This window comes from Channa argus, chromosome 8, assembly GCF_033026475.1.
Source record: "Channa argus isolate prfri chromosome 8, Channa argus male v1.0, whole genome shotgun sequence".
NCBI lineage: Eukaryota > Metazoa > Chordata > Actinopteri > Anabantiformes > Channidae > Channa > Channa argus.
The window spans coordinates 16,479,876-16,493,538 of NC_090204.1; the positions used below are offsets into that span (position 1 = coordinate 16,479,876).

Consider the following 13,663-nt stretch of genomic DNA (forward strand, 5'->3'; position numbering starts at 1 on the left):
ATATGGATGCATAATGGGTAAAAATGTAACAAGGGGATATATATATATATATATATATATATATATATATATATATATATATATATATATATATATATATATATATATATATATATAAACAGGCTTCATTGGACGTGATCCTCCCAGAAACAGTTCACGTATTTTTCAGAACTTTGAAAATTACTATCTTGACTTGACTTGCAGAGCTGAGGTGCATCCAAAAAGCGAATCCAAAAGAGAATCCAAAAAGCCGGTCTGAAGAATCCAAAATGGCGCCTTAGTTTTAAGCTCTACATACATAAACGTTTTCACTGCTTCTACTGAAAAGATGAAAATTATTTCCAAATTGATCATAGTTTAATAGTTTAATCTTTTTTTTACGTTTTTACTGGATTGTAAAATGTAATTCTCTATCAATTTAACAAATAACAAACAATAATTTCTTCCTGTTGGTGTTCAACAAATGGACACTCATGTGGAAACACATGACAGCAAAGTTCCCGCATAGTATTTAATTTCTCTTCAGTGTGTGTTTGTGCAGTTTATGGTTGAAATACAACTATTAACTCACTGGCCACTTTATTAGGTACACCTGTACAATCTAATTTAATCCAGTGCAGCAACTCTTCCATGAATTTATACTTTCACAATGTTCGAATTTCTCAGTTTCTTAATTGAAACTGTCAGAAAATTGATAATTCTATGATGTGTTTATTGTTGTGGTCACGGGAGTGCATTATATTAGGAGGTGGTCCTAATGCTTTGGCCACCGTATTTCAGTGAACATCACTGGCTTGTCCCTTCAGGGGTCACCATGGAACCATGTTCCCCACCTTGATTTGACATGAGTATTTATGCTGGATGCCCTTTCACAGTCTTCACAGTCCACATTTTTGTCCGGGCTCAGGGCCGGAACCAGGGTGGCCCTTGGTAACTGGTCGGGTCCACGCCTGTCGGAGGGGACTTTTAACTCACTGCCTTTTGCATTCCAACCCAATGCTCTACATCTGAGCCACCAGGGCCCCATATCGTATTTAAAATGATTGAGGGTGGCAAGACACCAGAGCCACCACTTCACTTACTGTGCACATTCACTCCAGTACGACTCCACCGCCCACTATGACCTCAATAAAAAACACTTGGTGAAATTATCACCATCAACTTATGTAAAAGTAATTTGTAGCAGAGCTTACTTATTAAATTGTATTAGATCATGTAGGTGTTCCCAATGAAGTGGCCAGTAAGTGTATATCGGACAATTCATCACTGCTGATAATATTTTCTTAAAAATGGTTAGACACGCATGTGGAACCACTAGAGGGAGGCAATTCATCATAATATCTTGGAGTGAAGATTTATGTGAAGCATTTATCACATTTAGAGGTTCTCAACATTAAAAAAAAAAATGTAATTATATATATACATTTAAGTGTTAGTTTTATTGTATCATCGTGCATCACGCAAAAATTGGAAGACTTCATTCTCTGTGATTAAATTGCTCTAATGAATCCCAAGACAGATTTTATTTGCTCATTTTCTTACCTCCACTGAGCCAGAAACAGTAGTGTCTGAGCAGCCATGAAGGCAGCAGCAGTCAAACACACCTGGTGTTAATCAAATTTGGGGGGTGGCGGGGTCTATCTGCTATCAAACATGAAGCTGTCAGGGCTACTAACTGTTGTTTTAATCAGTCCAGATGATTAAAGTCGGATAAGTTATGGTATATCTCATCCCAAACCATCCTCCATCAGATGGAGGATAGCTATTGTGTGTAAGGTGAGAGACATAAAACACTATTTATTCTGCTTAGAGTAAAATGTATTGCCATTATTTTCATATTATTTTGGTGTTATATTTATTTATTGTTTTGACAGGTAAAAATGATTTTCACATTTTTGACATAACCAGCAAACAACACAATCGCGGTATGTTTGCTGCTGTTAGGCCATTACATGACTCATTCAATTACAATTGCTTAAAATCATATATAGGCCTATAATGGATAATTTGTTGCTCCCAGAACTATTAAGTTTTAATTTGATAAATGATGTGTAGCTCTCCAAAAAAGGTTTTGTTTTTCCTTTTATCTATTTGTATACAATATGATCTGTTGACTTAAAGTATGTACAACTGGTCTTTAGTGGCATCTGAAGTGGAAGCAGTAGAATACATGCCTGTTTGCCACACTATAGATGCATGTCTTAGCTTGCCAGCAACTATGTCTATGAACTTGCATTTGAACATAATTTGGTGTTTTCTGCTAGTATAAAACTGAGAGGATGGTGCAACAGTAGCGGATAAGTGGTAGTTTTAGTTCTGAAAGGGACTAGCTACTTACACAGTGCCTTTTTTCTGTGGCTTAGTTTTTAATTATAAAAATGTAATTTCATTTTTTAGACAGTAAAATGAGTTTTTCTTTTTTTTTTAATAGCTGAATGCTATTAAACAAAACCAGACAGTTCCTCCTGTATCTGTCACTTTGTACAATGAGAGCTTGTGTCCAGCTTCCGGAGTGTTTATCTCCCAGTAGCTCTTTCCCACTTGGATGATGCTGCACAACATCTGGAATGTCTCTCTTGTTCCCTATGGTAATGCAAAGGTAAGCAGATCCATATTCTCTAATAATGCAGAAGCTGTGAACATAGGAATAATGCCTTATGTCATCATAGAGAAAAGAACACTTCTTTTAGGAGCTTCCATCAGAAAATTCTCCCTTGTCAATATGGAGAGACTGAATGCAGAGCAAACATGATTGAGGTTAGTTGTTGCATTGCCTGTAGCGCTGCACTGTCTGTTTTTAATTCATTCAAAAACATAGTGGCTTTAGATAAATTGATGTGTTCTTAGGCCTGTATCATCCATTTGACTGGATAATCAGCGTTTTACATTATCAGCTCCATGGAGTCAGCTGCAAATGTTGTCAACACAGCAGAACCAGTAAGTTTTCACAGAAAAAAACAAATGTACTGTTCTTTTTTTCTCTCTTTTTTTTACCAGGGATCATAGAGTAGTTACATAGATTTTGGTCATAACGCACTAAACTTCCTATTGTCAAAATTTTTGCTAAAAATCTGATAAGGGCTGTAACACATCATTTACCACATAATTTTGAGTGAACATGTTTTCAAAAGTTAAGTTATTCATTCATTCTGGCAAAACTCTACATATCATATCTGGTTTTGTCAAACCAAAACAATGTTTAATGTTCCATTCATTTTACATCCTCCACAGTGACAATCACTTCAAGATTTTTACTATGCTTTGAAAACACTATTCAGAAGGCTCTTGCTGAAATATAAAATGGATGTTATATTGTTGATGTTAACTCTGTTCTGTTGTCTCAGTGTCTCCAGCTCCATGCCCCCTCTGTCTCCTGATTCAGTGTTGACTCCTGTATGAACGGAGGTTACCTGGGTTACCTTCAATGGGGTAAAATATTGTTTGCACTCTGGACTAAAAGCCTATCAAAAGCTCCATCAGGATGTTTATCTTAATGCTTACTGTCTCTTAATGCAATTAAGAATGACCTCTTTTCAGTGAATTTCTTTAAAATAGGTGCTGCTGCTTGCTTGAGCTATCATTAATCGCATATGTATCATCATGAGCTATATTTAGCAAATTTTTTACAGCTGAACCACTGGGGTCAACATTGTCCTTGCAATTCAAAGATCTCTGCAGGATAAAGCTGGGGTGGTCTGGGGCTCTATTCTGTTCTCCAGAAGAATAACCTGAGTTTTCTTCCATATTTTACTACTTGATGATGTGATCTCTATTCCTTCCTCCCTGTTTTATATGTGCCTACAGGGGGTCAAGCCTGCTGCCTGCATTGGAGACCCAGTCAGACTGGACAGGAGCTTCTGATAAAAAACATCAAAATAAATGTTGAAATGTCAAGAAAAAAGCAAGTCATAAAATGCGTCTACCATTATTTTAAGTGACTATTAGACTGGGATCAAATTTGGAATAAATTAAACTTGTCTTACATACAGTGAAAGACAAAACAAAAAAATAAACAGGCACTTTACATTATAAATTTTCATATAATTTATTGGCATTTTCCACTTAAAACACCCTGAAATCCCGAGACTCTTTTGGCTTAAAATAAGAAACAAAAATATAGTTAATTTCTTTGACAAAAACATTGGAGTGGCAGATGTATACATACTTGTAAAGTATACTTGATTTTTAGGCTCCAGAACATAAAATCAAATGTCCTATGTTACAGTACTTTGTCTCAACAGACACATTTTGAAGAATAAATATAGTTTGCACAACACAGACGCTGAGAAAACAAGACAGCATGAACATTAATGGACAATGGTACATTTAACACTGTATGGCTCTAGTGTTCCTGTAAGGACCCACGGTGCTGAATTTAACATGCCAAAAAAAGACCCCAGATCATGAGCTACAAACTACTTGAAACTGACTGAAAACTGCTGGTGCAGCTGCAAATGAGTTGTCAAGTGTTTGAAATTCATCCCACATGATGAAACTGCCACAATGAAGCATACAGTGATTAAACTGTTTGTTTGATGTCGTGTTGAGGCATGTTGTCTGCCACGCTGTACAAATTACCCAGTGCTTCATCTTATTCCATATTAAGTGGAAAAACAAAGCCTATAACTCACAGTGCTGCAGGACAGACAGTAAACAGATGGTGTTTACAACAGACTTGGGTCTCTGCTGTGCTCTGGCTGTCACATGGTGGGAGGCACTGAAGTTTTAGATAAAAACTTATCATTTTATTTTATTATATATGACATATATAAGTTAATTTTAATGACAAGTTGTACAATTTAACTACTTACTGGGGAAATTTTAATGGTTTAACAAATGTGCCATAACATTTCAGACTGTACATAAAGCATTTTTAAACAATACAATATACAAATGTTTAATTACAAATAAAAACAACTCTTCTTGGAGCTTTAAAAATAGGGTGGTTCACTGTTATGTTGATATAACAGGCCACTAAGGGTTCACTTGCTATCACAGCAATCTGCCTGCTAGGATCTGACAATCTGGCCTGCTGATGGCACCAGAGATGAGGTTTGTGGAAAAACTAAAATACAGTGGCTGATGAAGCAAAAAGACGAAGCTGCTGAGGTTTATGTGGCATTTTTATCATGTGACCACTTCTGTTTTTCATTTTTCCTAAATAAAGTGCAAAGCTATGATTATCGTGTCTTTGCTTTCACAACAAATACATTTTAATGTGAATTAAGTATAAACAGACAGACCTGGAAAATTACCGCTGACACAGAAAAAGTCCAGTAGTCCACACAAATACTGGCTACTTTATGTGCTGGTGACTCTCTTTATAATGCTTTGGATGAGCCCAAAAGTATTTTTCTCAAGGTAAAACCAATGCTTTATATACATTCAAAAATCTTTAATCTCAGATTGTGAGTCAAACCATGTTCTTAGGCTCTGCATGTTAAAAACAGCACGAGGGTCCTTTCACACCAGGCTCCAATCTTTCCTGTTACATGTAAGGCTTATATAAAGCTTACTAGCTGAATTAATGAAATACTGTGAAATACTGTTAGACTAGTGTTTTCTACTACTGCCTGACCAGGAAGTGCATCATATCTTGTGTAGTGCTTGCTTACTCCCTGGTTTTTCTACCTCAGTGACAGCAACAAACACTGCCCTAGACTGAACTTGGTACAGACAGAGTCATGAAACTCCTGAAACTACATACATTCTCAAGTCTCAGCTATCTGATTAGGAAAGGGCCGAACATACGGATCCTAAGTTGCACAAAGTCTATTAAATTGTCTGCTTTAAATACATTTAGCATGTATCAATCGTAAAAACTAACACTATAAAGTCAACGACTTTGATACAATCATCAGGTTAAAATAGTGTAAAAATGTACAGCATCGTAGGCTGGCAGGTGTTTGTGTGTTTTCAACACTTATGGCACACCATTATCCCAGTTGAGCACTCACAATCCAATAAGACTGATAACCTGATGGAACAAAATTGGTTTTATATGTTGTTGTTTTTTGTTGTTGTTTTTTTTTTAAAACCACAGGAGATTCATTGTCAGAAACTGTGCTCTCTGCTTTACTGCAGTACCTGTCAGCAGGGTAGAAAAGTAACACCAGTGATTTTACAATAAAGGGATTATCGCTCATTTGGGCCAGAAAAGGAAATGCAGGTTATAATTTAGGGTCACATCTCTAGTTTTAGGCGTGAAGGGTTGTATTTTCTCTCCAGAGGTGCTGCTCTGGGCGTGAGATTACAAAACTGTATCAGTAACTGGTGCAACTAAATCAGAAAAACCTGGGCTTTTACATGTTAAATGTTAGAAGTTCTCTCACAATGTGCCGCATTGATTATGATCTTTTTAAGTTAATCAAAGTGCAATAGTGAATTGCTATAATTACTCATTTAGCATAACCGTTTCAACTAAGGTTTAACACTTTTATTAAAATAGGAATTTTAATAAAATGGTAATTGAAATTGCACTTAAATTTTTAACAACTTAGAAAAATATTCAGTTTCAGTTTGATTTCCACAAATGAATCCATGCTAAAAGCTTCGGAGTTCCAGCTTGTACATTAGATTAGAGTTAACTCCTAGTTAACTGACAGCACCAGACTGTTGTAATCTCAGGATGTAGACCTACATGAGGCAAAGTGTTCTGAATCTTAAACCTCAGATCATCTGACAAATTGTTACAAGAAGAAGAAGGTGCAGCCCTGGCGAGCTAGAAATGATCACAACTGTATTCCATAATTAACAAATTATTGGTCTGCACTATGCTGTTTTCCAGATCTTATTTGTGCCGTAATATTATTTAATTTATATAGTGAAATTTTTTTAACCCTTGACCGAAACCCTGGTGCAAAAGTTCCAGCATTTATAGTGAATTTAACGCTTCTCAAAAAACAAATCCACCAGTAAGTTACCTTTCTGCCCTTCTGTTATCCTTGACATCCTGTACTGTGTTTTGTGTGATCAGTAGGCCTACAGTGGGTGAAGCCCTTTGCATGACTGAATAGAAGAGCTGAACAGCAGAGATGGTAAAGTGCTACTGCGGACCGGAGGCACCCTGATAGAAAATGCTTTTTAAGCACATAAACACAGACGAGACCAGCAAATGTACAACAAAGAACAGTTTGAAAATGAAAACCTACCGTAAAACAATGACACCATTTAACATTATCTTAGGTACAAAAATAAAGCTTGAACTAATTATACAGATGGTGTCTTTTTAACAGGGAGACTGGAGTACAGTCTACTATCTCTGTGGTGCTACAAGCTGGTTTAAATACATATAATCTGATTGCTTCAAATGCCAAATTTTCTATTAAAGGGTTTGGATTAAATGTACAGACACACAAGTTAAAGAACGCCTCCGTTGTCTCTGGCTTGGAGGTAAATCACACAGGAAAGACAATTTAGGGTCGGGGGTCTGGTCAGGGGGACTCACTACATCCGTGCTACATTAGATTTATGTTTCTCTTCATACCCTGAGATTTAGGTCCATCGACTTCCTCACCGCTCACCTACATCTTGTATTTGGTAAAATGATTCATCGCTCATATCATTCTCAAACAAAAGAAATTTCACTCATTCACTCCCAACGAACTTAATAATTTTATATAAACTAAAACTATGGTGCAAAATAAAAGAGAAAAGACCCTGTCAAACCACCATGATCCTCATTCACTGGTCATGTTCAAATGTCACAAACTGTTATTTTGCAGGAAGACATTTCTTTACCTTTTGTTTTTGTTAGAATATCACACCTACTTTTCTTCCCAGGTAAAATGCAGCAGTCTCCATCTGGGACAATCCGGACTGAAGCTACAACAAAGCAGGATGGTACACAAAGGCCTATGAGGCATCCAGAGAGAGGCTAAAACCATTCTTCTTGCTGAATAATAAAATAAAACAGAGGGGGAATGTCCCTCTGTTCTCCAGAGACAGCGTCTCCAGTGTAAAGGGACTGTGGTGATTTTACAGACATTATTGGTAAAGGCCCTGCCTCCGTCTCCCTACACCCAGCACTCCTGTGCCTGTCAGACGGAGCAGGTAATGCTGGTTGTTATGTGCCAAGATGCAGGAAGGCTACTCCGTCACCCTCCTGGCTCAGTTCTCTGTCTCTGTCTGTGCCCTCTCGCCTTGGAGTGACCAGCGTCCTGTGGGGGCTGCACGCAGACATGGTGGCCAAACTTAGGGTTCGAGGTGGGTGGGGTGAGGGGGGGCGGTACCTGCTGCTGCTGTTGGGGTCAGGAGACAGGGATGGTGAGGAGTCCCGGTGCCGCTCGCCACCCGAGTGAGAGTCCTCATCTAGAGGACTCTCGAGGTCAGACTCTCTTTCCTCCTCATCCTCTTCCTCTTCCTCTAGAGTGAGTTCAAACTGGAACTTGTCCCCTCCACCTCCTGAAGGGGCAGCCCCTCCTGCTCCCACAGCTCCTCCTGCTGGTTCAACCTCAACATGGTGCTCCTCAGGGCTGGGGGGCTCGGGGCTGCGAGGGATCATGCTCTGGTACCACTCCCTGTTGTCCTCCAGCGTGTCCAGGATGTCCTGAGCATCAGGGTGCACCAAGTCCGCCCAGGTCTCCCACAGAGGGTGGACAATGTAGTCAATGAACCCCACCTGATCAAAAAAATATATATAATGACTGTACTGAATCTTTCATGACTTTGATGAACACACCTATTTAACACAGAACTGGTGGATTAACAGATGAACCCTTGGATTTAATTATTGGTCGAAGCTCTTTTGGATACCTACAGGATTATGAGGATACCTACATAGTGCTGCATGCCCCCTCTCCCTAATATATCAATACTACCAAAGCAAAAAAATGTATTAAAAATCTGGCATAATTATGAATACAGTGTAAGGGTCCCTGTACAGTCCTTTCCGATCATTTGCTGTATTTCTGTTTCCCTTTCCAGCTGCATGTCTGTTTGTGTTACCTGGCTCTTCTCTATGGAGGCGTTGTGTTTGTCGCACATTGGACTGATCTCCATGCCCTTGTCCCGCTCCCGGTCTCCCTGCGTAAAGAACTCCACCATTATTCGATCTGTCCACTGCCGATACAGCTCCAGTGGTTTGGTTGGGTTGCTCAGGTCAGCACAGTGGACCATGTTCTGCAGAACCTGGAGAAAACACTCTCAGTGAGACTCCAGCGGTGATGTTGCAGTACTTTAAGTACTCTAGTATAGTCTTAGTATTCATGATACAAGATGAGCATCACCCCACACCGAGTTTCTCACATCCATTTATGTGGCACCTTCTGCCTACACCAAATAGAGTCTAGAGCAAGTGGTGCAGGCAGCCAGGTGGCTCACATAACAGGAGCTAGTGAACATTGAAAAAAACAGCACAATACATGAGGCAGAAATACTGTGAGAAGGACAGTTTAGTCTACAACTTTCAACCATTCTTTTATTCTGTTAAGAGGAAAAGGGGCCTGGAGCCTATTACAGCTATCATTGGGTGAGAGGCAGGGTTACACCCACGAGAGGTCACCAGTCTCAGGGCCACACATAGAGACAGATAACTAATTAACAATTTCCAAATAGTTTTTATTTTTAAAAATTATGAAAACACTAAATAAAACAAAAATACACTAAATTAATAAATAAACCATAGTTTAGAACATAAGTGATTTATAGTGGAGGCATAAAAACAGCTTAGTAACAGCAGTTGTCCATTGTTTGTTGCAAATTGATGCTCATCACTTAGAGGATAAATAATAGTGTTTAATTATTAAGGTAATAATAGTTCTATTTTTTTGGTATTAGCTAGTTAAAGGTAATTCTGCCGGAACCAAACAAGGCTGCATTGTACGATACTTAGCTCAGATGCAGTGACCCCTATTCTCCAGCAGACAGCAGCTCTTTCATACAAACACCCTGTTTGGACATGCAAACAGCTATTTGCTGTGTATGAACAAGTCAATGTGGGAACACACTGCTGTAGATGTCTGAGACCTGCTGTGTGTTGCTCAAAACTATTACAGCAGGCCCAGCTCTGAAACAGGATGTACCGTTTAGAAAACTCCCGTCATCGTTGCTAAAATATACATTTAAAATGTTCAGTATTTAAAATGTATATTTGTACACTCATATAGTCTGTGCTGTTCATCATTCTGCATATAATATCTTGTACTGCATTTATTATTGTATGTATCTCCACAGTATCTCACCTGGATGCGATCGGAGTAGTTGTCAAGCAGCAGGACTCCCAGACTGGTCACCTTCTTGGTCTCAACCATTGTCTTCATGTCTGCCAAGAAGTTCATGTGTTTGGACATATCTGTGGCCAGCACCTGATGAAAATTACAACCACATCAACAGAGATAAAAAGCATCAATGCATCCCCAGTCCCCTGTTTCAGTGAGATTATGTCTAAATAAACTCCTCTTTTGTTCTATATAGTCTATATAATGGTTCTGTAGGCATTTAATGGTTGGTCTGCATATGTGTGCATGAAATAAAATATTGTTTGTCATGCTTTCTTCACTGAAATAGTTTGAAATGAGTGACGGTTCATGTTTTAAGTGTTTGGGTGATTAAATTTGACTGTTGTGTTGTGCAGTGCTCCTGTTTTATACCTGTATACTAGCACAGAATCACCGTCCTCACATATTCTATTCTAAATTCTAAACATTTTGGACCCAGAGAAAAACTCAAATGTCCAACAGCATCTCTCCTTTCAAGTTATGATAATAAAATATACCACACAGATACTAGAGAATAAAAACATGGAGTAAAGTTTGTTCTGCATGTTCTTCAACTCAAAATGTGACACTCCCTACTCCGTTATTACTTCAGCTTTTTCTTTGTTGTCTTTTTGATTGGTGCCTTGTAGCTTCCTCTTTTTTTATTGTTCAATTCAGCTGAATGTGAAATAAAATGAAGTGGTAACTGACAATCAGTTAAAAAAAGAAGAAATGCATTACAATATTTCAAAAACAGCTGTATCAGCACCCTGTTACTATAGACACATGATACTGTAACGCATGAGTTGAGAAACAGTACAGATTAAAAGAGGAAATAAATACGTCATGTAGACAGTGAGGCAGTCTCACCATGTCGATCACCATCTTGCGGAGGGAGTCTTTCTGTTTCTTGCTGAGGTTTTGGAAGATGTCACAGTTATCCTCTTGGAGCAGTTTAAAACCCACAGCAAGGTGGTGATTCTCTAGCACCGAGGAATCGTTATACATCAAAGCTAACTCTGAACCTGCAGATGTGAAAGTTGAAACTGTAAAAAACGTCTAACTGGACAACTCAAACTTTATTCTAATTTATGTCCGAAGCAGTGTTCATGGTAGCCCCAGTCTAAATTAGACCCTTGGGCAAATTCACACCCATGACAAGTACAGTCAATGCTCCGCTAACACTGTCAGGGTCCACTTAAATTAAAAAGGCCTACATGATTTATAATAACTAAAGAAACTGAAATATAATTTTTGGTATTTAGTTTTTAAATTCTAATGAAAGCTGAAATTAAATGAAGATGAAAATTCTTTGGTTATTAATAAATCCTGGTGCCAGCAGCTTACTGTTAGAAAAGTATGAAGAAATTTCCCAGGAAATTTTCTTGAAAATGCAGATATCTCGTAAAATGGCAACTAAAACTGTCAAGTATTTTAAAACATTTTACATTGTCTAAGAAAAGTGTTCCCCAATTCTAAATTCATTTAAAAACGTTACAATTAGGGAGGTATTTAAACATGTTGTATACTTCTACAACCTTATGTTTTAATGTGCTTTTGTTTAGACCAGGCCTGTTATAGCAGATGTAGACAGATAGAGGGAGGAACTTACTGGTGTTTATTAGGAACTGGTTGGTGACTCCTGGGTGGTCGACATCATGGATGGCACTGGCGAAGAGAGCAGCCATGATCTCCAGGTCTGTGAACACCGCCTGAACAAAAAGCAAAATTTCAATACATACACTGATATATTATTACAATGAATTGGATCTGAGACTGTTTTAAGTGTTCAGCAGGAACCCAGTACTTTGGGACCCTGGAATAATGTGCAGGTAGGTAGTTATCACCAAAATTAATGTTTACTGTAATTTGCAAAGTAACCAGAAGCTGCAATAATTGGCTTTCTCCGCTCACCTCTAAAGCAGGAGTGGACAGGAGGACGTGTGTGGACTGCACAACGTCAGCTGCATGGATGTTATTGTGATAAGCTACATCAGCATGGTAGTGGTCCTCCAAGGTCATCATGAAAGTGATGAAGGTGTCAATTGGGATCTTAAAGGTTTTCAAAAGGTCTCGCTCCTGGCAGGGTGAGCCGAAACAGGAAGGATTCAGAGTCACTTCGACCTCAAATTAGTTTTTTTAATGTCCTGGACTAAGTTTATTGACTAGCAAGGTCACCGTGAGTTTCTCCTAAATACAACTTGGTTGATTACAGTGTTAAATGCACTGTAGAAGATTTCAAACCTCACAGTCACAGTAACGTTTTTATTGCATTTATCACTATATTTAAAAAACGTATCTGAATGATATTAATACACTTGGTCCCTTTAAAAGCTTTTACAAAATTCTCAAGTCACCAGGTTTCTAGCTGAGTGTTCCTCCTACCTGGAAGACAGAGTGCATGATCACCGTCAGGGGCCGGTTTCCGGAATATTCTGCTACCTTGAAAATATCCATACCCCAACGAGTAATGTCCTCAATCTCCTGGAGAAGTACAGCAGGACATCTGTAAGACACAGTGTTGTGTGCATTTGACTCTGTGAGTGTGTGTGTGTGTGTGTGTGTGTGTGTGTGTGTGTGTGTGTGTGTGTGTGTACCTACCTTGGCCAGCATGCTTTCATGCGGTGTGGTGACTCCAAAGCGAGGGATGCAGGTGGGTGCTAAGCTGGGACTTTGTGTGACCTTTTTCACACCGCTGATCTGTGACATTGGCCTCTTCTTCTTCTCCTTCTCCTTAAGAGGTGGAGACAGGATCTCCACGTCATGTTGTTTCTCTGCAACGTGTACACACAGATATGAATGTGTACTGTAGGACCAATGTGTAGTTGAAGAAATCTCACAATGCTCATGAAAGAAAGAGCGCTTACTTGCACACATTTCTGTCTTCATAAAATTAGAAAAAGGAAACATGAAACATGATTTGTTTGCTCAGACAGTGGGCTTCTTCATAGTTTGTAGCTCCTCTTTCCCTCACTTCATCTCACCTCATTGGAATCTGACTTTGAAGGACTGACTTTCCTACAGTGTCTTATCAACCAGGGGGCTTGTCATCACCCATGAGTGGGTGTCTTCTGCTTGGAGATGTTTTATCACATCGCACTGGAAAACAATTTTCAACATCCTCGCAAAATGCTTTTAATGCTGGCAAACGTCAAGCGTGGCGTGTTTGACATTGTTCCTGAATACTGAATATTTTGAAGTCTTTTACTGAACGTGGGTTTCATCTAGACCCTCTTTAATAAAGCCCCGACTGATGGTTGTCCTTCTAGCAGACTGTCCCATCTCTGCAGAGGACATCTAATGACTCCCAATTAAAAACATTAAATCAGTCTCATAAATAAATTTTTTTGTGTTTTCGCTGTGAGATATTTTAAAAGCACCTTTTAATTCTGTAATTATAGTATAGTGAGAATAGACTGATTAACAAAAATGATAAAAAACATTTTTATCTATTAGAAAATTAATAT

General features: G+C 38.6%; 1 protein-coding gene and 1 pseudogene across 8 annotated transcripts in view; one reads left to right on the top strand and one right to left on the bottom strand.

Moving 5' to 3' along the window:
* The first annotated feature begins 1,228 nt into the window (after positions 1-1,228).
* On the top strand, positions 1,229-3,903 carry LOC137131869 (gamma-interferon-inducible lysosomal thiol reductase-like; annotated as a pseudogene).
* Positions 3,904-4,026: 123 nt separating this feature from the next.
* The window catches only part of LOC137132172 (3',5'-cyclic-AMP phosphodiesterase 4C-like), a 112,519-nt gene continuing 102,882 nt past the window's right edge, over positions 4,027-13,663 (bottom strand). For all 8 annotated transcript variants that reach the window (XM_067514374.1, XM_067514381.1, XM_067514377.1 and 5 more), the window contains 8 exons: positions 12,798-12,970; positions 12,582-12,680; positions 12,111-12,275; positions 11,809-11,908; positions 11,067-11,221; positions 10,182-10,304; positions 8,947-9,129; positions 4,027-8,620 (listed from right to left, as the gene is read on the bottom strand). In XM_067514374.1, coding sequence (XP_067370475.1) covers positions 8,066-8,620; positions 8,947-9,129; positions 10,182-10,304; positions 11,067-11,221; positions 11,809-11,908; positions 12,111-12,275; positions 12,582-12,680; positions 12,798-12,970 — 1,553 coding nt within the window. In that variant the 3' untranslated portion in view covers positions 4,027-8,065. The remainder of the gene's footprint in view (positions 8,621-8,946; positions 9,130-10,181; positions 10,305-11,066; positions 11,222-11,808; positions 11,909-12,110; positions 12,276-12,581; positions 12,681-12,797; positions 12,971-13,663) is intronic.